The sequence below is a fragment of the Podarcis pityusensis genome, assembly GCF_964106645.2.
Source record: "Podarcis pityusensis genome assembly, chromosome: 8".
In the NCBI taxonomy this organism is placed as follows: Eukaryota; Metazoa; Chordata; class Lepidosauria; order Squamata; family Lacertidae; genus Podarcis; species Podarcis pityusensis.
In genome coordinates, this window is record NC_138033.1 from 49,074,184 (window position 1) to 49,099,897 (window position 25,714).

A 25,714-nucleotide genomic window follows, 5' to 3' on the forward strand; every position below is an offset into this window, starting at 1 on the left:
GGGTGCCAACAGTCCTCCTCTTTTAATGGCTGCCTCCTGTGTAAGTGACAGGTTGTTGGCCAAGAAATGCTAACTGCTGATGGTGATGGATATGAGTCACACATGCTCTTTCCATGTTAAAACTTACCTCTGGCAGGAACTTATTTGTGAAGTACAAACACTTTTTCAAAACAGAGGCCAAAATATGAGAGCCTGAAAAGCCAAGTCCCACAACTTTATTAATGGCATAAATAACTGGTTGAGGCATTTATGCTTTTAATAAACCTGTGCTTTATTTTGTATTTTTCCTCATACTGAGACATAGAAAAATATCCCATATTGCGCAAACCCCTTCCCCTTCTTCTCTTCCCTATTGTAACCCTGTGCCCCCCCCCTGGATCTGTAGGGTCCTCCAACTCTCCTGAGCAGATTTAGGAAGTGCATAGAGCAGATGAGAGGAAGAAAAGTTATGTTGCCTGAGCAGAAGTCCATTCCACTTGCACCACTTGGATATCACCCATAAGCAATACAGCTTATTCTAAAAGTGTTTGTAGTTAGTATATCCAGAATAAACAGATGTCTCAAATTTTTCAGTATATACTGAAGGATTGAACAATGTCTTCTGTCTGAATGCAATGTTGTGTGTCTTTCTCTTCCTCCATTCTGTAGTTTGCTTCCAAATGTTTCCAATTCCCAAGTTATTTTGGTGAAGCTATGCTGGCAGCTCTTCTAGGAAGAACCTTCTTACATTGGGTTTGTACAGACAGAAATGTTTTTAGTTGATGCTGATTAGCTCAGATGACAGGCCTTCTGGCTGACCTTCCTATGATCGGTGGAATCTTCTTCTTTTTACTGAGAAATGTTTTTTAAAGACCTGATACCACCTGCAATTAACCTTTATTCTGATTCCTTGGGGGGGGGTTGTTTGTTTGTTTGTTTGTTGTGGTTTTATGCTCTGTTTTGTTAAAACGTATAATTGCTTTCACCACATCCTGCTCTATCTGATTTAGGTTGTTCCTTCTACCATGTGTGGCATGATACGTAATTAATTTTAACACTCTTAACTATCTAAGGATTTTGTTTAATCAATACATTTTTAGTTTTTTGCTCATGTGTGTTAACTATTTTGTTTGTAGTTTGTAGCTAATTGTGTTTGCCTTTTAATATCTGTTTTACAAAAAAAAAAAAGCCTTTGAATGCAAATTGCTTCTTTGGGTCAAGTCCTTTGTGTCCATCAGATAGTACAATTATATGTACAGTAAAAAGAATCTTGGCAGAAGCTTGAGAACCCAACTTAAGCAACTGATATCATGTAGACTTAAGCATTCCTGTCGTCTTAAAAATAATACCAAGCTCTGTGCAATTAGGATGTGCTTGTTTTCAGACACAATGTTGGCATCTGCCTGTCTCAAGAGACAGTGGAGTGCACCTCCAGGGATGCTGCTGCATTAGCAGCACAGAAGTGACCGCCTCAGGGCGCAAGCCTGGGCAGTGTGGATGGAGGTCCTGGACTGCCCAGATAACAAAAAGCCCTCTTGGTCTCTCTGATGTGGTTGAAAGGAAAGCGGAGCAATACATTTGGCACCAGCTTGGCTGCAGGAACTGCCAGAAGTCCCAAACTCACTGCATGCAACATGTTTAGTTTTATGTCTGAACTACGGTTTAGTTTTATGTCTGAACTATGTCTGAATTGATTTTGTTGCCTACATCTTAGATAGTTCTGTCCCAAATGTTTTATGCATAGTCATATTCTGGATTTTGAATCTGACTAGAGACTGAAACCATCTCAAACTATCCTATCCTGAACACCTGACCATGGTAAATTGGGAGATAAACCTCCAAAGCCACAATGTCCATTTCTGATGGGCCTTCGGGAATAGTTTTCACCAGATGTTGTCAAAGAGCTCCTTAACCCAAGAAATAATACTGGTCTCTTGTGCTAACCCTCTCATCTTGCATGTGTCTTCTTGGCACCTGTGCATACATGAAGCAACACACACACATGAACACTCCCCCTCTGCATCCCAAGAGCTGCTTCTCAATAACTCCTGCAACTTCCCACTTGAATAGCACATTCAAGCAGTGTACGTGAAGAGCCATTTCAGCTGAAAGAATTTTCCTCCAGATCTGCTAATGAATCCAGCACATGCAGTATCAATGGCTACATTTAGAAGTTCACCCGTTCACGGAGCTTCCACACCAACTTGAATCTTGGCACCTCTGTTTGTACAAATGAAGCTGTGAGTAAATGCATCCTGCACGTAGCTCCAGTCGCTTGGAAGTTCTTTTTGCCAGAGATTTTACTGAGCAGAAGAAGGAAAAATGTGGCCTAATTCAGTGTCACTTTGGAAAAGGGCACAGCTAAAGACAGCTGGGGCTGGGGACAAGTGGTACTTGGTGAGACCACGTTCTCTGCAGTGCAGAGGACCCATAACCCTTTGTGCTCGTTAAATTAATTACTAATGGCTTATATCAGGGTATTTCTTCTCCTTTCATTTTTAAGTTGTTTTAAGTTAATTAAATGCCATCAGGCACACTTTAAAATGGTCTACAAAAATGAATTAGTTCTTTTCTTTAAAAAAGGACTTCCCATTTTATATCAATTTTCATTTTAAAGATTTTTCTATTCAAAGGAAACTACAGAATGAGCAAAAGCCTGAGGTCTCCATAAATGGAAGCTTAATTTTATTGCATTTATCTCTATTGCTGCAATTAATTATTCAGAGTGTTCATTAAAAATTGCAGCCTTGGTAAGTGACACTTTTTAAACAGGCATTCTGAGTTTATTGAAATTGAGGGATGTGGGTGATAAAGAATTGGACATCCAAAGGAATGGCAATAAAGTGTCTCAAAGAAGGTTCAGAATGTCATTTAAAACTCACAAGTCAAATTGTAGAATACCTGAAAAGTTCTGGGGGAACATGAAATAGAGCAGATAAGCATGGTGTTTTGTTGTGACCCCCTTTAAGCCAAAGGGCTTCCTTCGAGCATGCAAATGGATGCATGGTTGGAGTTGACTCTTTTGTTGGAATGAAATGGAGAAGACTGTGCAAGAGTATCATGTGTACAACAGCACATGTGGGTTCCTGGACACTGTGTGTAGTGCATCCTTTAGCGTTACCTAAGCTAAATCTGCAAATGCTTTATTCATCTTTTTCTCTCTGCCCCTTAACTTTTCCTACTTCTTTTAGTTAAAGGGTCCCACAACTGGAGTTCCTGTGTTGAGCTGAAAAGGAGAAAGGAGAACATCAAGCAGACTCCCCCCCCCCCCTTTTTGTGTACTTTGAGTTGATAACAAAAATTGAATAATTTTGCTAGAGGTCAGAAAACATTACATAATTCCACAGAAACAGTCAGCCCCTTTAAAGAATTATGAGTTCTAGGAATGGTACAGAGATCAAAATATGATGGATTACATGCTTTAACAACTGATACATAGTAAACAGCCTTGAAACCAAAGAAGGGGAATAACCCAACACATCCGTGGAAGAACTCATTAAAATACCAAGTGTGGCTTAATGAATGGCAGAAGAGCTTTTGACTTTCATTCTGTTTGTTCTTCTTTCCTCTACATTTATTGTCTTTACAGTGTCGTCCCTCAGACCACAGTAATCCTCAACAATGATCGTCAGAATTCGATTGTAGCCAAGATGGTAGGACAGGAAGAGCCATTGACCAGACCAGCGGATTCACTGGAAAACATCCTTAGCACGTTAGTAATTGCAACTAAGCAATGCTCTTCCCTCAGTGTATATAGGAAATTTCCTTATACTGAGTCAAGCCTTTGGTCCATCTGACTCAATATTGTCTACACTGAACCGGCAGAGGCTCTCCAGGGTGAATTGTTGTGAGGTTGAAAGGAATGGAAGGGATGTGAGACATACCCTTGCAACTTAGTGCCCTAGAATTATTTTAGCTCCCTGTATTGGAGTTCTTTTGCTTGCTATTCGTCTGTGGTGCTCAGGGCCATGGACATTACATGAATGTATTTATGTTTGCAGTATTGCAGAGAAAATGTTCTTCTGGATGAGTTGATATATGCATGTGACATACCATGGTACGGTATGTTATGTTATTGATGTATTTTTAAATTATTTCTATACTGTCCATGAAATACACTGGTCAACAACAAATTTGTTGTCTGCATTTTTTCAGCTGATTTAGGATGAATCTGATGCGCTGAATCCAAAAATCACATTGGTTTTGCTCAATCAGGTCAAGTTTTTGAGCTATGGCCACATGTCATTTTTTAACGTTTTTGTTCACATGTACGCTTGTGTGGAGCATTTTAGAAGAAGTTGGTGGGGGTAAAATGCCATGTCGAATAATTGTTTTGATTGGAAATGATTATTTTAATGACAAGAAGTATTCAGGTCCGATAGTTCTGGGTGATTATGTCGAAAAGGGATCAGTTTGAAGTCATAAAACCTCGAAATCTTCCATAAATTGGTGTGGCAAAGCATAAAGTTATTTTGGTATTAAACTTGGTGACCAGGATAAAGCTTGGGCGCCACACATGGTGTGCAAGGCATGCACTGAGACTCTACGTGGGTGGACCAATGGCAAGAGGAGTCTGAACTTTGGAATTTCCATGGTTTGGAGGGAGCTGACAAACCATGTCACTGACTGCTACTTCTGCGCTGTTGATGTGACTGGGATCAACAGAAAAAAACGGAGCAGCCTCAAGTATCCTGATCTTCAATCGGCATGTTGTCCTGTAGCTCATTGTGATGAAATTCCAGTGCCTATCTTCAGAGAACTTCCTGACATTAGTGACGAAGATGCCTCCAGTGTTGAAGGACATGAAGAAGAAGAAGTGGTTCTTGAAGATGATGCTCCACATCCATTTTCCCAAAAGGAGTTGAATGATCTAGTTCACAACCTCAGCTTGTCAAAGGACTCTGCTGAACTGTTGGCATCCAGATTGAAAGGAAAAAGACTCCTCTCTGGCATCAGCTTCTTCCGCAACAGGCATCAAGAGTACCTCCGTTTTTTCTCGGAAGAGAAGGACTTGGTGTACTGTGCAGATATTGCGCAGCTTCTGCTCAAGCTTGGAGTGACACACTATGAACCCAAAGATTGGAGACTGTTCATTGACAGCAGCAAGCGATCACTGAAATGTGTTCTGCTACACAACGGCAACCAGTTTGTCTCTATACCCCTGGCTCACTCGAGTACACTGAAGGAGAACTATGAAGCGGTGAAGTATGTGCTGGAGAAAATTGGTTATGATCAGCATAAGTGGTTTATTTGTGTTGACCTGAAGATGGTGAACTTTTTGTTGGGACAACAGTCTGGCTTCACCAAGTACCCATGTTTTCTGTGCATGTGGGATAGTAGGGACCGTGCTCAGCATTACACGAAGAACGACGGGCCTGTGCGGGAGGAATTGGTGCCTTGCAAAGAAAGGAACGTCATCAACGACCCTCTGGTGGACAGAGACAGAATACTCTTCCCACCGCTGCACATCAAGCTCAGCTTAATCAAGCAGTTCACCCAGGCTCTGGACAAGGATGGTGACTGCTTCACTTACTTGTGCCAGGCTTTTCCAGGATTGACCATGGAGAAGTTGAAAGCTGGCATCTTTGATGGTCCTCAGATCCGTCAGCTCATCAGAGATACAGAGTTCGGAAACTCAATGAACGAAGTGGAACTGGAAGCGTGGAAGGCATATGTTCTGGTAGTGAAGAACTTTCTTGGCAACAATAAGGCCAGAAACTGTCAACAACATGCTGACTGCTTTCAGAAACCTGGGCTGCAACATGAGTGTCAAGATGCACTACCTATTTTCACATATGGACCGGTTTCCTGAAAACCTGGGTTAAATGAGTGACGAGCGGGGGAGAGATTCCATCAGGACATGAAAGAGATGGAGACCAGGTATCAGGGTTGCTGGGACGCAGTCATGATGACTGACTACTGTTGGACTCTGAAGAGAGACCTCCCTGCCGCTGAGCATTCCAGGAGTTCCAAGAAACGGAAGTTCAAGCCCTGAAGTTTGAAAAATGGTGAAGCAACATGCAATTTACGTGTACTTATCTTTATCAATGCCCACCATTCAGTTTACAGTAATCGATGTTTCTATCAGGTAATCAATATATGTTGTTGGAAAAACATTTTTATTCTCTTAAAAACATATTTAGGATGATATGTGTTGACAAAAATCAGCTGATAATGCCACAAAAATGTAATTGATTTTGTCACAAGATCTGATTTTTTTTCAAATCAACATAGCACAAAAACCTGACCTGATGGAGAGAAACGGATGGCATTTCCTGATTCAGCAGTGCAAAAATACCCTAAATCAATTGTAGAAATCTAGACAACATTCAAAAGGTAAAAAATTGTTGCCCAGTGATATGATTCCAGAGCTGTTTACAACAGTGCAGATATCCCTGTACAATAAAACCAGCATATTAAAATACAGTAATATTCCAGCCACAGCAAACCTTTCTAACCATAAGCTCAGTATTAACAACCAACTAATATGGCCCAGATAAAGTGCTTTTTAGACTGAGCTTAAGACTCTGGTTTGCCTAAAGGGAAGTGAGTAAAAAGAGCACAGCAAAGGCAACAGAGCAGCTCACCTCTGGCCCAGCTGCTCCCTCTCTGCCCTTGGACAGTAAAAACACTTGCAGCCTTCAGACAAAGGAGCAAGGATCACCCAGTCAGGCAATGGACCACCTGATTGCCTGCAGGATGAAAGCTGAAGCGAATAGCTACAAGGATCTACTGAGAGCCAAGGTTTTGGGTGGGAGCATATGCCTTGGGTCGTCTTCAAGATTGAAAGGCAGGATAGAAATCTAACAAAATAAAATATATTCAGTGTTTATACTCTGAGTTCCTTTATATAGTATGTTGTTGGCATATGTCTGTCTCAGGAGACAATGGAGGAGTGTGCCTTTTGGGGTGAAGTCAAACTGTTGGAAGGTTGCAGTGCCTTCCGTGGCTGTAGAGACTGATACGGGATGTGCTGCTACAGATGCACCGCAGTGTTTCTTCTCTTTGCGCTCCTTCTGGTGGTCATTCCTCCTCTGGTCACTGCTTTGGATACATGACCTGTCTCCAGGCACTGCAGTTGTCTGCAAGGGATTCCCACATGTTGTGGTTGATGTTGCTAGCCGCCTTGTCACATTTGCAGGCATCTTTGTAACACAGAGTTGCTAGTGGGCCTGGTGCCTGAAGCCAGTTCCCTGTAGAGCACACCCTTGGGGATCCTGTCATCTTCTGTTCTGTGTACATCACCAAGCCAGTGTAGACGTCACTGAAACAGAAGTGTGAATGTGCTGGGAATGTGGGCTTGGGAGATAGCCTGTCGGTAGAGCATGAGACTCTCGGGGTCATGTGTTTAAGCCCCATGTTGAGCAGAAGATTCCTGCATTGCAGAGGGTTGGACTAGATGACACTCATGGACCTTCCAACTCTATGATTCTATTATCTTTGCTTGAAATTCTGTCCTGCCATGTGATACCCAAAATCATCCTGACACAGCGCATGTGGAAGGCATTGAGGCGTACCTGCTTTTCATTCAAAAGGTCCAGATTCAATGCCTGGCATCTCCAGGTAGGGCTGGGAGAGATTCCCTGTCTGAATTCCTGGAGAGTTTTTGGCACTCAGGGTAGGCAATCTTGAGCCAGATGGACCAATGATTTGATTTGTTATAAGGCAGCTTCCTATAGTCATGTTTTCCTATACATGTTGCTGTCCTCCTGTTACATAGAAAGCTCACTTGATAAACTTAGTGTTCTGTAGCACCATGCTGAAATCAGTAAAGCTGTGCAAATATGATTTCCTCAAATTGTATGAATTTCTCCCACTTCCTCAGTGCTGTTCCTGGACGGAGGCAGAATACCATTGTTGTGAAGGTGCCGGGGCATGAAGACAGCCATAATGAGGATGGGGAGAGTGGTTCTGAAGCCAGTGACTCGGTTTCCAACAGTGGCCAGTTAGGAAGCCAGAATATTGGGAATAATGTTACCCTTATTACACTGAATTCTGAAGGTAAGCAGATAATAGTTAAGTTCTTTGTCCAAATTAGAGTTGATTTGAATGTTGGAGCCGTAACAGTCTGGTACGGTGCAATCTTTCTGTTCTAGGAGAGGCATGCACAAAGTAGTTTTCCTGTTTCAAAAAAACTTTATAGTTGCCTTTCCTCCCCATTTTTGGCTTGTAGTCTGCAGCACTCTTGTATTTAGCACACCTGCGGTCCCCACTTGCTCTTTTTCAAATGGCATTAGCATCTAAAGAACTATTTGCTCTGGTTTTGTTCAAGGAGCACTGGGTTAACTGAATAGTACTAAAGTGTATTGATGTGTTCTCTGGTTATTTCTTAAACTGCCAATTGGGGGATGTATTGCTTTGTTTTCTTCGAGCAGCAGGTGATGGGCAGCTCCTAAAATGCCAGGGAAATTCACCCCCTTCCACTAGGGTTTGATGTCACCCGTACTCTATGTTCTGTAGTTTTTAAAGTGGCAGATATTATAACAAACACTGCATACGAAGCAGTGTCAGACTTAAGCATCCAGCTTTTTTTCATTACTTGCTCTTATTGGTCCAAACAGACGTTGTGTTCCTGGGACATATCCAGAACAGAATAATTTTTTCAAGTGATTCTGGTAGTCTAACAGATCAAGAACACTTGATTTCAAAAAATATATAAGGCTTTCAGAACTGTGACTTAATTCTGTGGTTGTGCCTAGAGTTGAAACACAGTCCTATGAAAACAGCTTCATTTCTCTAAGAAGCAACATAATGTACCAGCATGCTGCCTCCTGTAACTCATTATGCCCTTCTGTTAATGTGGAACTCTTCTGAAAGTAAACAGTTACTTTGGCAACTCTAAACAATATTTTTAAAAACAGGAAATTCCCATCAAAAATGTATTGTTTATAGGATAGCCTTGTCAGCAATTTCTTAGTTTCCAAAACTCTGTTCTGGTCTTCAAATATCTGAAAATCAACATTGCTGGAATGCAACCATTTGGAATATGTCTCTAATAATCCTTTTTTTTTTTTTTTGCATTGTATATTGAGTCCATATATAATTCCAAATGAAAAATAGGTGCAGCAATCAATAGACGTGGCAAACAATACAGAGTGTGGCAACTGAGAGGAGCAGCCTTGTGTAATTTGAGGCAGTCAGTCTGTGTCTGGGTTGGGGAGGGGGCCTTCCATGATAGTGTTCCTTCTTCGTACACAAAGTGTTCCTTCATGGATAAAACTCTCATGTTGAGAAGAAGACTAGGCTTTTACTATTCTTCCTACCATACCCATTTTCTGTATGGAGGAGCCCTTACTGGAGTGGTACAGCCTAGAACAGTTGTGGCAGATGGGCTAGATACAGAGGTATCTCAGGTAACTGGAGAGCCAGCCGGTCATTAGCACTTAATGCAGTTGCTTTGTCCCTTGAAGTATTAGGAGGTTGCCAGGGATTGATGCATAGGTGATCTTGTTAGGACTATGATCAGAAGGTGACTCTTGTGGGATTCTAAAGTTAAGAGGTGTGGTGATAAATAACTGCAGCAAGATGTGTTGTGGGTGGCAGAGAGGAGGACGGTGGTGAATGAACTGGAGTGAAGAATGGATGTTTCTGAATGGTGGTGTGCCCCCATCCCCATAATGAAGGTGTAACTGCAGAAGCAAAATTCAAATTCTTCATTCCAGTCCATGGGAACATTTTAAAACTCAGGAATAAATAATACTTAAGAAAATTGGTGGAATGTTTTATGTCTTTTGAAAAAGCTCAAATATGAACAGGATCTCCTCCCCCACTTCCTTATGAGAACTGGGATGTTTGTCACGTTGTAGTCAAATTTTCTAAGCAGTAGACTACAGTTCAAATTTTCTGCCCGCAGTATATATTGGAAAAGGCAATAATTTTGAGTAATTCTCTCAGCTGTTTATTTAAGGGAAGCAATTTCTAATGGAGTAAAAAGAGGTTGTAGCAGTCTGACCTTTTCAACATGATTCTTTGGCACAGATTTTCATGCAGACAGATGTTGGACTTTTAATAGGAATCTTGTATATATAAATGCTGGTGAAACCGCCTTTGGGACATCCATCCAGTAAAGCTCGCACCAAGATTTATGAACGCTTTGAGAACAAAGATTAGTTATAGGAATTGCCCTCCAGGCCCCACCCTTGTGTCTCTTGCCTTAAAAGTCTAGAGGTGACTTTGCTCAGCTGTAGAGAAGGCTCAGAAGATAAATTCACTGCATGTCAAATTACTGGGCATAGCTTAACACACATAATGTGCCGTGTAGTTTACCGTGTCTATCATGACAGAAATGTGAGAGAAACACTACAACAGACCCATCATTCAGAAGGAAAACTGGGACTGACCCTGACCAAACTGAACAAATGGTTGCAGAGAAGTGTAGGTCGGGCCTATTCAGTTTCCTCATTCAGTATACAAGATTTCATTCTCCCTCCTGCCTGGTTTCCTGATTTCCCTTTGCCAGCAGTCAGACAGCTTTCTGGTCCCATGGAACATGCTCAGTCCTCATTGTATTAGGGGTCTCTCTCGTCTAAGTCCCCCTCCCCAGATACTTTTGTATACCTATGCAAACTTCTGGATTTCCCCAAACCTGCTGATATCTCCCTCTTGTGTGTTGGTAGTATGGTTTTAGGATATAAAAGCCACACCACTTCTGCCTCAGCATTGGAGATAAAGGGAAAGGTATGACTAGCACGCTCTCTCTCTCTCTCCCACCCCCCCACGTGGCCTCCAGTGCTGCATCATAAGTTGCTTTTAAATTTGGGATAGCTATTTGCAAAATGCACCAGGATATGCAAGGAAGAGTTAAGGTTAAAATGGCTGAAGAAAGTTCTGATTTGGTCACAAAATGTTCATTTCTTTGTTAATGAATAGGAAGATGTTGTGGTCCAAATAAACATGTAGGGACACAGAGTACGGAGCACAATCTGTCACGTCAAAGGAATCATGTGCATTTCAGTTGATTTCTGAAACAAGGTTTCAGATTGGTTTTAAGAAGATGAAACAGGTAAAGTCATTTACTAGTCTTGGATTGCTTATACTGAACTCATCAAATGCCCTGCTTATTTTTTGGGGTCTATATCATTTAACAACTACTTATTAAAAAGCAGAGTAACACTTAACTGGGGTGCTAGAAGCAGATGAGAGTATTTTTTTTCTTACTAATCAGTACAAAGCAGTGCTTTTAAAACCAACAGTTATATAGCATTATTTTATACTGCAGGGGGAGCTCTATGTCAAGTGAACTTGAAAACATTCTCTGTGTGTCTGTGTGCGAGCGTGCACATGTGTTAGTGGTATTTTACAGATAAGGGGTCATTTTCTTCACCACTTTGAAACCTGGAAAATGATGTCACTTTAAAAGTGTTTGTAAACCAACCCAATCAACCTATTTCTTTATGATTTTTATAGGCATGATACAGCTTAGTACCTTAAAATAGTTTATATCAGAGGTTTTCAACCTTTTTGAGTCCACTGTTTCCTTGACCAGCTACATTCTTTCTGTGGCACCCCTGTGAAGAAACATACTCCGAGCCTCAAAAGGCCAGTTATGTCACCCCTTGCCTGCAGAGGCGGCAGCCCCTCACCCCTTTTTGAACACCCTCCCTTGTGGAGTGTTCCCTCAGCCTCCTCTCCCCTCCCCTTGGCAGTCCCCCCACCTCAAAAAGAGGTGCCTCATCACGCCACCACACAGGGGCCTGGGAAGAAGATGCCCACAGCCTTAATGGCCCAACAAAAGGAGGCCAGTGTTGCCCGCGGCACCCTTGACCATCATTCAAGCCACCCCAGGGTGCCACAGCACACTGGTTGAAAACCACTGGTTTATATGTTTCTATTGTAACCTTCACCTTTAAATTTATTCTTATTTTATGTATTTAATACATTTATCACTTACCTCAAGAAGATTTTCCAATGAGGGCTCCGGGTTTTCTAATTTTAATATTAATACACAAAGAGAAAATGATATATATGTCTCTTGAGAAGTGAATTCTACTAAATTCACTGGGGTTCACTCCCAGGTAAGTGTCTACAAAATTGCAGCCTAAGAAACAAATAAAAAGACCCCCACTTTTTATCCCTCTTGGCAAAATGTCTGGACAACTTTAAATTCTGTGCATTTCTTCTGGCTGTTACTGAAGATTTGGTGAATTCCCAAATTTACAAGCCTCCATTTGTGCGTGGTGCATAAAAAGGATTGTGGAGAATGTTGAATTTTAGATTGTAACCTCTTCAGGACAGAGGCCTGACTTCTTGTCATTTCTCTGTAAACCACCATGCACCCTGACTGTTCTATATGAACAATAATTTAAGAAGCCACTCTGAACCCATCACCTCTTGGATGTGTTGGGGCCAAGCTGGAAACTTGTACCTGTGCTTGCCTTTCCATGGCAGAAAGCCACCAATGTAATATTCACATCTTCTCCCCTGAAGTGTTTTTAAGTAAGTGGCAATGTAATGGTTAGAATATTTTCCAAATTAACCATTAAGTATTCTTTCAAAGCTGTCCCTTCTGCTCTGAAGAACAGTTTGTAGAAACTTGACAAATTATTCAACTATTTCCATGTGCATGGTAGGCTCCCATCTGCTTTGGTTGTCTTTTGGAAACTGCTCATTCTTTGATTATATAGACATTCTTAGTTTATATAAATATTTGCTTTTTAAAAATAATTCTTGCAAGTTATAGCATAACCTGTCAAATATTTAAACAAAGCATTTTGCCATTCCAGCATATATCTATGTGGACAGAGGCTGAGCTTCTCAAACGTTTTGGTGGATGAAAACAGAATAAACATTCAAACAAACCCATTTTTGTTTTGCCTCTTTTCAGCCAGAGAACATTTTTCTTTACTCTAGAGAAATTAAAGTTCAAGACAGAGCATGGGGATATTTTTCTTCCTGTTGGCCACAATGAATATTACGTTTTTAAAAACCAATATGGATTTTGTGATTGTGATTGCAGACATTTGAAAAGAGGGGTGGTAGAATTAAGGGGATGTGTAATGTTGGCTTTGGAAGCTAGTTCATCCGTGTGACCTCAAGACCTGTTGGCTGTACTAAGGTCTACTCAGAGTAGATCTATTGAAATTAATGGGCCAAGGTTAGTCCATTAATTTCATGGAGTCTACTCTAAGTAGAACTAACATTGGTTGCAACCCTGATATATTGTATGATGGAGATTGGCAACAGGTCAGATCCACTTCCTGTTGTACCATTTTCCATGGTGATGTTGGGGACAGCCATGGCAGTGGTCTTGCAACTTCATGGCAGCCTAGTTTGGGAGCTGGAATTGGAGTATGGTCTACTGCAATCCATCCTGGCTGGGGGTTATTTAGCTTTTGAGACTGAGCTGCTGGACAGGGTTATATGGCCTTTGAGATACCGGCGCAGCCCCAATAGGCAAATAGCTCTCAGTCTTATCCAATTACATTAAATGTCTAGCTGCCTGCAAGCTGGGATATTCAAACAGCAGGTGCTCTGGCCAGTCTGCTCATAAGCATTCCTAGTAGCCTTCGGAATATGGTCTGTGTTGAGTGACTGCAGATAACGTCTTTTATACTTTAGAGAGTTTGCTGCGTGATGAAGAAATCAGATTGTGATGAGCATCACAGTTTTAAGATGTAGTTTCATTTATAAAAATAAGCAAATGCTGATTGATCTAATATTTTTTAAAACAATTGAAACAAATGAAAAATATTAGCCAAATAGGGAAAGTTATTAGTGTTTGTAGAAACAGACTTGGTGACCATTGTTCAGCTAATTAAACACTGCAGTTGGACTTTCTGATTGATTCCAGACATGCAGATGACAAACCCAACCATTATATAAGTATGCTTTCTTGAAAGCAGAGTTGTGCAATTTAGCAGCCCATCTGTGGAGAATTTTAATATATTTGAAATAATTCCTCAGTTGCAAAGAGAGAAAATCTCCCTTCTCAGTAATGGTGGCTTTTACATTTTAATGCTAATACAGCAAAGAATGAGACTGAGATCTCCGGAACTGGGAAGACAATAGCATAGTAATAGCAGACAATAGTAGAAATAAGGAATCAACTCAGTAAGCTGAACAAAACTACCCAATATTGTTCACACAAACATGATTTGAGACTTCAGTTTGCTAGGAAATGGGAAAAGATTTGGTGATTCTTGTGTGATTTGTGTTCATTTTACAGCTGCTATATTGAGTACCCTGGAGCAGCAGTGCAGTGAATGGGAGACTAGTACATTCCTGAAATTGATAGTTACAGGCTGCTCTTCTGAGCAGAGCTATACCAGTTTTCTGCGCTCCTTAAAAAAACAAATTCCCTCAAGTTTCCATTCTATTTAAGCTCTGAACACTGGCACTCCTGCACTGATAGATAATGGGAAGGATAGAGAATGAAGGTGGATTGGTGGAAGACTTTGTGAAGCAGAAGGTGGGGAGCTGGTCCCTGACCTTTTCTGCTGTTGTGTGCACATGTTGGGATGGATGTACAGTATTATGTTTGTCCTGATGGAGAGACCCTCTCTTGCCTCTCATGGGATTGCATTGGAATTTCTTCCTGTTAACTGCTAATCTTGAATTCTTTTCCCAGAGTGCCCACTACAGAGTGACTGGGCTACAAGACAATAATTCCAAAAGTCTTCATTATCACTACTCTTGTCTAAATCAATAGTATGGTTGAAACTCCAGCCAGCAGGAAACTTCCTTGTGTTTTTGATAGAGGTAAAAAGCACTGCCAAACAGAAGCCTGTTGCAACTGAACAACAGTTGAAAACTTTGTTATCTGAGAATTACTTACCTCACACTTCGTTTTCCTTGGATGCAATTGTTGGGTGGAAGCATAACACTTTATCTTCAGGTGAATCTCCTTATAGTTAGTGAGTTAGTAAAATGGTTTGTTTGGGGAAAGCTCTATTTCTTTATAAAACTGAAATCAGTTTTACTTGCCTCATGTTTGCATTTGCATTGAATTCAATCTCTCCTCCCCCCCCCCCATCCCCAGCTGTGTTCTATTTCATTTTCTGTCAGGTGAAATTTTTATAGGCATCAGGGGAACATAGGAAGTGAATCTTGTGAGTGGATCCCTGGGCGCACTTGTGGTTTTTTTGGACCTTCTTATCCCCACATGTCCTCACGATGTTTACTGCAAATGAATTCTGTGGTCCCAAGAGTGCCATGGTGCTTCTTCCAGTGGACCTTTGGTGGTAACTCATTCCATATGTTTAGAACCCTTTGGGTGATATTGTTTTGCCAAAATAATTTGCGTTCCCAGTTTCCTAAGGTTGAGATCATTTTCCTTGGATTTGTTTTCTTGATCATTTTTGAAGAGTTTGTCAGTTTCATAAATCTTCTCTACAATGTAAGGAAAAAAACAATTAAGTCACCAGCAATCCATTTGTCTTGGCCAAAGATAATACATTGAACAGACGAGCAGCCAGTGTTACAGTAGAACTTGGAACCAGTGCTTGGTTGGAAATCACGGAAAGGCCTGTATGTGCTGCGTTTGGGATGAGCATTTGGGCAAGTTAACTGAAGAATGAAACTTCGAAGTTAATTCTTTCACAAATAGTAGTAGTTTTGCTGGGGCCAGGAATTTAAAGTTGAACAAGTGGCTGAGATGGGCAACCCTTAGTTTTGTTCAGATAGGGAGTTGCTCTTATATCTGACAGGATATGTGTTAAATGAATCTAGCAGTCCCAGATTTGTTTACAGCTAGGCTGTCTTTCATCTTGAACCTTCAGATTAGTTTGCCACTGAATACCAGTTACTAGGAACATAAAACCAAGGAGAACTATTGCCTTCATGCCCTGATTCCCTGAGGCACCCACTAGGAAGAAGGATGCAGGGCTGTTGTTATGTTTTTAAGCATGTATACATTGACGACAGTACCAATCAAGATAATTATGCATAAAGTACACAGATTAGATGAGGCAATCCAACAGAAATATGTTTTCAAGGTTTTCTTACTAATGGCCTTCAGAGAGAGAGAGTGAGAGTGTCAAGTGCTTAGAGCCACACCCAGGGCTAGAGCTACTTTCATGCAGTTTGTTTTCATGCCATTGTTCTCCTGATAAGTTTTTCCATTTCCCGGTGTGCCTGTCAACACCTTACAGGGGAAAGATGCATCATGAGAAGAGAGCTGGATTTTACTGCAATGAAAATAATTTTGGTCACTGTGTCAGGGGAAAGCTTGGGAATATCTCGCTAGTTTAGATTCTCCATCGAGGAATTCTTTTGGTGGAGGGGTTCTCTCCGAATTGCCTTTCTGCTCTTAAAGCACCTGTTTTCCCCTGTCACAGGTATTTTGGTGAGCTTCCAGTCTGAGGAAGAGTCCCATGTTTCAGTGCTCTCAGCATACAAACTGGGCTGACTAGGTAGTGTTTATATCATCCCGGCTTCAAGTTATATGGATGACAGCAGTGGGAGAAAACTGTTGGAAAAGGTTCATAGACTGTACTCAAAATGGCAACACTTGGCTGACCTGCAAGCCCATAATGAATAGGCAGCACTTTTTGTTGAGGAGTCTCCATGGTCTTATGTCTGGCAGCATCTCATCTGCATCAGTTTCTCCGGACCTAGCCACAGGTCTGACCTTTCTGTTCCATGCTAGTGCCTTGATTCATCTGCCCTCCCAAGTTTGTAGCACCTGTTAGAGTCTATCTCCAATTAAGAAGGCAACTGTGGAACCCCCATATTTGTCACAGCCCAATGGTTTGCCTAGCACCAGAGATACTTGTTGCTACGAAGCCTTCCTGTGTGGAACTTTGTTGTGTTGGGGGTTTGGCAATCAACAGCCTTGGGGTTCTGGTTACAAGGCAGCAGCTGATGAATGGTAGGGATTTGTTAATGGCCAGTTCAAGCCTTTGGATATGAATCCTGGGGAAATAGACCGTAGCCATATGCTGCTGGATTTCTTTGTGCCAAATGTCATATTGCTTAAACTTTTTTATTACCTTAATAAGCATTGTGACATTTCTCTCCCACTTACTCTTCAGTGTTGACTCTTAAAATGAGTTCTATCAACCTGTTTGATAAAATGTTTAGGATGTTGGGATATGTGTACAGTTGACTTCTTGTCTATCCCAAGATATTTCAACTACTTATTGTTAACATTTTGGCGAGTATTTAGCATGCTTTCTGCCTTTTATTTGCAGGTCTTGATTTAAAACTTTATGAAGGGCAGTATGCAGGCAAAGAGGATAATCTGCACACTGAGGAACTGCACTGACTCTTCTTGCCAGTTCTAGCGCAAGCGTCTGAACCTTGGTAGAAACATCAGGTGTACCTGAGTTCCAGCACAAGCTAATCAGCAAAGCAGTTATAGCACAGGAAACAACATGTTGGTTAAGATTGTTTTATAGAACAGAATGTGTGCAGTTAAACTAGGACTTGTAGTTTGACAGACAAAGAGAGTTGTGCTTTTCTATGTGAGATGCATTATCGGTTCCATCATTCCTAATGCATAAGTAGTGAGGAGTGACTGTTGCATATGGGAGGGTCAACACACCCAAACAATCTGGGATATTGATTTCAGAGACAGAGGGAGCCTGTGCTGCTGTAGCATTTACAGGCCCAGAATGTATGTGAGCAAATGTATGCCCCATGGGTGTAGCTGGGGGGGGGCAGGGAGGGGCAGCTGCCCCCCCCATGAAGAAAAATCAATAAAAATACATAGCAAGCTGAGGTTCTGCCCCTCTAACAAAAATACTGTCTACGCCCATGGTCTGCCGCTCTGCCCCCTTAAACATACTGCAATGTCTGGCTGTTAATACAAATTAGGAAATCAGAAACATAAAGAAGTTAAAGGAAGAAAACTAAAAGAAGCACTGCATCTGGATTGCTATTGGGTTGTGCTTTCTTTGTCAGTACCAGCTTTCTTTGTTTTGTGGAAATAATTTTGATACCTCCCCCATCCTTGATGAATGAGGATCCAGTATCTGTTGGTCTTATCTCTCTGTGTGTATTTAGATATGTATGTATACATCTACATATTTTTGCCATATCCACTGAAGTGTTTTGGCTGCAGTGTAAAATTTCATGAAACAGTAGTGCTGAACTTGATGCTCCTAAAAAGGTTAGAGTCCATCATGCCTTTTTTCAGAATCTATTTCAATGACAATAAATGGACTTCTTGTTCCCTTGTATATAAGGGATAAAAATCAGCACGACCTATCCTGTTTATACCACACGAGTGTCCCAAAGAAAAACATATCTCTGTTAGTTCTATTATGCTTGATTAAACTAAGTTTTTAAAAAGTCTAAACAGATTTAAAAGAAGAAGAAGCTGAAAGGACTATTACATTTCAAAGAAAGATGATATTGAACTAAAAATGTTTGCTCATGAGGCACTGCACTAAAAATGTGTGTGCATGAATAAAGTGAAGGTGCTGTTTTATTTTTGAAAATCAGCACTATTAATGTAGTTTAGCAGCTCAGGAAAAACCATAGGGAGTTTAACTTTTAGTTCTATGTGCTTTAAAAGGTTTTCAGAGTGAAACATACTGGAAAAGAGCTTGTGAAAACAAAATAAGCTGGGTTTTTTGGGGGGGTAAAGTACTTTGTAAGGCATTTTTGATTTTGCGCATGTGTAAAAGGTTTGGCACAAATATCATGATCGGTGTCAACCTGAAATAATCCTGTGTGACAAAGGCAGGCTTTGTGTGTGATCTGTTCATACAAATTCAAAATCATGAGCGCTTTGTATTCCTGTAGTATTGTGACTTCTGCTACATCAGAAAAAAGCATCCTCTCCTGATTTCTTAAATATTGGCATTTTGGCTGTCTCTTGCTCCCCTCCCCCTTCGACTCCATCCCAAATTCTTGTGTCTCAGAAGTGAAGTTCAAGCTAAATCCTAGTTGACATTGGTTTGTGGAATGCAATAAGAACAGCGTTTGTTTTAACTCCTCAGTGACATACAAAAGCCAAATAAAACCAAAGAAACTGAATTCTTCCGGCCAAACTGTTCTCTTAAGATTCCCTTTTTGTTTTTAAATGCTTTATGTTTGTTTTCAGATCAAGAGGAACATACAAATTGGTAATGGTTTTAAAGAGGGATTCCTTTCTGTTTGTTTATTTTTAATAACACCTGGAGTAGCAGCATGTGCAAAGGATGGTTATCACTGTGCAGGTTAAGCTAGAAAGAGTGAGGGGCTTAGTAGTGGCTGTTCTAAACTTAATATCCTTGAGGGTAGAAAAGGCAGGGTAAAAATAAGTTAAATAAAATAAACCAACTCATGCTTTTATTTGGCTAACCTGCTAGCCTCAAAATCTACCCTTCATACCTTTTAACTCTGTCCTTCCCACCTACATGCCTTTCTATCTGCAGAGTTATGTTATAGACTTGGGAATTCTAGACTGGCAATCTTTGCTGAAAATACCCATTAACTCTTTCAGTTCAGGTTTTGCTGGTCTAAGGTTAAAAGGTAAAGGTAAAGGGACCCCTGACCATTAGGTCCAGTCATGGCCGACTCTGGGGTTGCGGCGCTCATCTCGTTTTATTGGCCGAGGGAGCCGGCGTACAGCTTCCGGGTCATGTGGCCAGCATGACTAAGCCGCTTCTGGCAAACCAGAGCAGCGCACGGAAATGCCGTTTACCTTCCCGCCGGAGCGGTACCTATTAATCTACTTGCACGTGCTTTCAAACTGCTAGGTTGGCAGGATAGACATCCTTAATGATCGGTTCTCTCAAACAATAGTCAATGTTTTCAACTTTCTCATTGGAAAAAAGAATGGCTGATGGCAGTTTATGTTATATTTAAAAAAGGATCTACAATTTTGCCAAGAGATTATTTAATTGTGTGGTGTTATATTTTTAGTGTTTTGTTTAAGATTATTTCTGTGTTCTGCCTTTCTGGTGCAACTACCAGCTTGACTGCCAGACTTGCACCCAGCTTTGGTTCATCAAATAAATAAAAACTGTTTTGACAAATGGAACCAGTTAATTTTCTAAATATTTACATGGGCAAGTGTTTAGTTAGCTTTCCCTTTGTTTTAAAGAGTTGATTGATGGCACCTCAAGTGAGAAAACAGCTCTGGAATTTTCCTTCTAGATCTTGGTGATGTTCATATGTCAGACAAGTTAAGGGAATGTTTCCTGGTGGATTAAAGTGAGTAGCAAGGCCAGGTCAACAATCTCCTTAGGAGAGGAGAAAATGTGCACATGCAGATGTAGGAAAAGCCTTCTTAAAAGGCTGTTTTTTGGTGATGCAAGTCTTGTATCTATCCAGAATTTAGGTTATCCCTGATAGTTTCTTTCCACAGCAACAAATGTTTCTTTGACTACCCCCATTCCTCCCACCTTTGCAGACATGCGTCGCAGCAGGTAGCCGCCTGACTTGTGAGAGTGCAGTAAACTTAATTCCTCTTGGAAGGATCGGTTTTGTGAAGCAAATGACTTTCCTCTTTGTGCAGTAGAACAGGGTCAGAAATAAAACATTTGACCCAGGATTGAGATTGAGTGGAACCTGTGTGCACGTGTGGGGGTGTGTGGCATAGGCAAGCATTAAAATGATGATTGATGGGTACTTTCCTCCCTCTTTAGCTAAATGCTTTAAAGATAGTAGAGCCTGCTGGAATGCCCCATCTATCTCATGCTTTTCATGCATGCCCTGTGTCTTTTGTACATTCTGGGAGCTTGTGTACTCTAAGCCGAGGAGATCAAGCAATGTGTTCCTTTTACAAAAAGGGAAGAGGTCTTCCCTCCTCTCCTATAATTTGAGCAGCAAGTTCTCATAGAAGTAACTGAGGGCTGGAAAAAAGAAAACCACTTTTATGTCAGGCTGCACTATTTTAACTCTAGGCATTTTCCAGGACTGAAGCCCTGTCTGCTGTCAGAAAAGACTTCATTTCAAATGCAGCTTTCTTGACGTGGGAAAATTAAAGAGTGCGACATGTTCAAGCCAATCTTGTTTTAACTGAGCCAAAGAGAGGCTATTGAAAGTTTCAAGATAAAGTAGCAAAGAAGTAGTGGCAGTAATAGTATATTATTGCAGTTAAAACTACACTGCAAATGCACACAGGATTTAAATTGGTCTACCTATTATGCTTTCCTCTAGGGAGAAGGTAGGCAAAAGAAGCCAGTGGAAGCCACCTCCATCTCTGTGACCAGTCCAAGTGGTCTGGGGATTCCTTGACTGAGCTAGAAGTTTCAGTTCTGGTCATTTCTGGCTTGGGCTGGGGGGAGGGGGAAGCAAAAAACCAGTGGTGTAGATAGCACTCTCTTAGCCTGAAACACCAAGGGACGCGGGTGGCGCTGTGGGTTAAACCACAGAGTCTAGGACTTGCTGATCAGAAGGTTGGCGGTTCGAATCCCCGCAACGGGGTGAGCTCCCATTTCTCAGTCCCAGCTCCTGCATACCTAGCAGTTTGAAAGCACATCAAAGTGCAAGTAGATGAATAGGTACCGCTTCAGCGGGAAGGTAAATGGCGTTTCCGTGCGCTGCTCTGGTTCGCCAGAAGCAGCTTAGTCATGCTGGCCAAATGACTCGGAAGCTGTACGCCGGCTCCCTCGGCCAATAAAGCGAGATGAGTGCTGCAACCCCAGAGTTGGTCACGACTGGACCTAATGGTCAGGAGTCCCTTTACCCTTTGCCTTAGCCTGAAACACCAGTGATTGGTAATGGTTTTTATAATGGTTTGAAGAACATTAGCAGATGTAACTCTCTTCCACTGAAATCAGTGGCTGGCTGAATTTTTTTTAATTCTTCACAACAACCCTTCAAGATTGGTGTTAATATTCTAGTTATCTAGATGGAGAGATGAGATTAAGAGATTTGAACCCAGCACCCCTGTCCAACATACTCCAAATGTTGGCTTCCAAAGGTATTGGGGGGGGGGGGAGGGATGCTTTCTTTCTTTATAAACCCCCCCTCAAAAAAAAAATTCCTGCAAAAACATCTAGTGGAAGACTTCAAAAGCTGTTTAGTATTTCATGTTATCACAGTTCACCTGTGTTAAACTTGGATCTACTGATAGTTACGTCATTATGCCTTTGATGAGGTGTTAGACAAATGATCCTGAGCATCAGGCCTGCCTCTTGGGCTAGACGTTTATTGCTTTCTTCCTGGCATGCTATCTAACAGAATGCAGGCCAGTTAACTTGAGCCAATGGCAGGAAATAAACATCGTGCTTTTTAGGGGTCATGCATGTGCATTTAGCCTGGAAAAGGCTCCTCCATCTGAACTCTGCATGGCTTAGAGCTTTCAAATAGGATCAGCATGAAAAACAGGAATTTGTGTCTTGGTGTTTATGGGGTGGTCTGCCTATGTCCAGCCAGATGAAGGCTGTTTTTCTCCCCGCTCCCGTTTGCCTCCCGCTACCGCCAGCAGCTGATATTTAGAGGGAAACTACCTGTAAGCTGGGGTGGGGGGGGTAGGGGGAGGTTCCATTTTAGCTGTCAGGTCTGTTACCTATAGATAGACCTCTCCGCTTCCTTAAATTTATCTGAACCCCATTTAAAGCCATTGGCAGCCCACCATATCTGTTGGCACTGAATCACATAAGATAGTTCTGTAGCTTGAAGAAATACTTTCCTCTGTCCTGAATTTACTACTGCCAGTCAGTTTAATTGGGTGACTCTAAATTTAGTACTGTATTTTTAAAGAGGGGGAGAAGAACTTTGATACTCTTTTCTCACATCATGCATTACTTTGCAAAAAACATGATCATGTCTCTTAATCATCTCCCCTCACCCCCTATACAAACTTTAGAGGAAAAGACCCCTAAATACTTCAGCCATTCATTGCAAGGAGAACCTCCAGTCCCTTGAGCATTTTGAGCAACCTTTTCTCATCATCAATTTATTGCAGTCAACTGCAGTCAAATATATTAAGTAGGCATTGGACAGTGTGTGGTATGGAGGTGGCAGGAAAAAGAAGAAAGTAATAATAGCAGGAGCTGTAGGACAGGGAGAGAAAACGGTCCTAGGAGTTTGGCTCTGCCATGGACCTTCTTTCTGAATCTTGGTCTTGACAATATAAAGTTGGAGTAAAAAGACTAGATTTCCTATGTATACTGCTCCTTTTGCAAAATCGTGACAAACGAAGTAAGCATATTTCTTCAGCTGTGTTACTTATTATATATTAAATATCAGGACTGTATGAAAAATAAGGCAAAAATGGTCTTGAAATAAAAGCCAAGTTGCTGTGTCTGTAGCTTGAGAATAAGCCATCCTCTTCCTCTGTCCCTGCCACTTATAAGTATTATTTGCCGACATAATAAAATATGCTTTCTGCTCCTTTTGATGACCTCAGCTTTCAGATGCACTTGGGAGATGAACTATGGTGATTCATTTTCAGTGCTGGGGTCTGCCGATTTGGTAAATGACGTGTTTAGGAAATAATGCAGGCTCCCATTCAGTAAGTCTGAAAGAAAATGCAAATCCATTTCCATTTGGGAGCTTTGGTTCCAGTTGAGTGACTTCCTTTAATAAACCCTGCTAGTAATTAATCAAGTAAATTGCCACTTCCTGCTGCTCATGTGCTGCATTTTCCAAGTTGTTCCCAGCTCCTGCTGAGTCAACAGTCCTGTTCCCACAACTGTTGTGACTCATATCTCTACGTTTGCTGACTAAGATTCCATCAGTTTTTTGTAGAGAGCTCTGAGCAGTGAGCGACTTCTGTTTATCTCTAAAGTGGTTTTCAGTAGTTGGGATGTTAGTGTATTGTAGACATGTTGTAAATCACTGAACTGGTTGAAGAACGTTTATAAAATGTCACTCTGCAAAGAGTTCTAATTTCTAATGTGTTATGCAGAATTCATCAAGTTTACTTCTGTCCCCATGTGTCTTATTCTCACTGGTGATAATAATAATAAATAATAAAAAGTGGTTCCCTGAGTTAAGGCAATACAGAAAATACTTTTAAAAGTGAAAGTGGAAACTTTTAATCTCCTTGCAACTGCAAGGAGAGGGAGGGGGAGCATGTAAGCTTGCTGTGGTTCTTTCATGTAGCACAGGGCTGGGGAACCTGTGCCCCTACATATGTTGTAGGACACAATATTTTTTAAAAAATGTTTTAAATATAATTTTACATGGAGTTTTTTATTGTTTTTGCCCAGTTTGGGGGTCTACAGTTGTGTGGAAAGGAAGGATAGAAATGCGAGAAACAAGAATAATAAATATTAATTACAGATGGGTAGCCGTGTTGGTCTGCCATAGTCGAAATAAAAAAAATCCTTCCTGTAGCACCTTAAAGACCAACTAAGTTAGTTCTTGGTATAAGCTTTCGTGTGCATGCATACGAAATCTGAAGAAGATTATTTATCAAATATTAATTAGTTCACATGCTATCATAGCTTCCCAAAAATTCTAGGGGGGAAATGGGAAATACCAAAAGTCTGGCTACTCTCTAATAATGTGATATAAAATATCCTGTATGTGTATTTTTTTAGAGGATTATCCCAGTGGGACGTGGCTGGGAGATGAAATCAACCCTGAGATGCGGGTGCGTTGCCCCATCACGCCAGCAGACATGCTGCACATTAGCACCAACTGCCGCACTGCTGAGAAGATGGCGCTGACGCTGCTTGATTACCTCTTTCACCGGGAAATCCAGGCCATCTCCAACCTTTCAGGGCAGGGGAAGCATGGGAAGAAACAACTAGATCCTCTCATGATTTACGGCATCCGTTGTAAGTATACGTTCTCTTTGGGATTTGGAACTCCTGCCATTAGTACATACTTTACAATTTGTTCTTGGACAGTTCAGAGAGACAGATGAAGTTAGATATGTAGCAAATATAGATTAGAATGTTTTCAATTTCCTTCTGTTTGTGTGTGTGGTGTATTTGTGTGTGATTATTGTATTGCTCAGTGGGTTCTTTCCAAGTATCATACTGTCCAGGCTTACAGAGGACCTTTGCCAGTAGCCCTGTCATGATGGTGCAGAATGGCTGTTGTCTCCCAGAACCACTCTGACATTTCTGCACCAGTCCCACTGAAATTTGTTTGGAAGATGTAGCGGACTTGACTGGGAGGAAGTTTGAGACCAACTCTGCCTTGCGGTGATGTGTGCTATGGGTTAGCAATTGTGTGGCTGATGTCTAGACCAAAGACTTCATCAGTCTGGGCATACATGACATATCAGTTTCCCACCTGCTGCTGTGGAAAGCATCAGAAGTTGGTGGCTATGCAGGGGGTTTGCTTGTAATTTCTGAAATCAGTGAATCACATTTAAAGGATTCAGCTGCCTCAGATGATCAGATTCCAGCTCTCCATTTTTGCAGATGTTGGAAACTGGTTTGTTTCCCCTTACCTCCAGGCAGATGTTTTGCTAGCTTCTTTTAAAGGCAAGTTCCTCAAGGACCAATTAGGGTTGTAATGCACTCAATGGCTCCCCTGTAGCAGCATCTCAAGTCCTGTTTCGGTTCATGGTGTCACTCTGAATTCATTTTAGCTTGCAGTTAGAGAACATACCCAGGTGTAACACACATTCCTGATGGAGGAGGTGATTGAAAAAATGAAACCTAGTAGTAATAATAGCTGCATCTCAAAACACAGATGTTGCTCAAGTATTCAGGATAGCCACAGATTGGAAACAGCAGCCAAAGCAGTCAAAGCAGATACATTCTCTGTTTTGAGCTGATCAGAAACAGAGATCCAAACAGGACAAGCTCATTTAATTCTTGTTTTCCACATGCATCATTTCAAAAGATTGAATGTTGCTCATGTTGAAATGCACAGAACTAGAGCAAATTTCACTGCTGCTCGTAAAACTATATATTCCTCTGCTTAAGGAAAAACTTAAACTGACATACAACTT

At 41.3% G+C, this 25,714-nt stretch overlaps 1 protein-coding gene across 3 annotated transcripts in view; it reads left to right on the top strand.

Annotated features, from left to right (window-relative positions):
* Positions 1-25,714, top strand: part of BANP (BTG3 associated nuclear protein) — a 149,637-nt gene that overhangs the window by 30,080 nt on the left and 93,843 nt on the right. For all 3 annotated transcript variants that reach the window (XM_081017827.1, XM_081017826.1, XM_081017828.1), the window contains 3 exons: positions 3,569-3,691; positions 7,805-7,980; positions 24,345-24,584. In XM_081017827.1, coding sequence (XP_080873953.1) covers positions 3,569-3,691; positions 7,805-7,980; positions 24,345-24,584 — 539 coding nt within the window. The remainder of the gene's footprint in view (positions 1-3,568; positions 3,692-7,804; positions 7,981-24,344; positions 24,585-25,714) is intronic.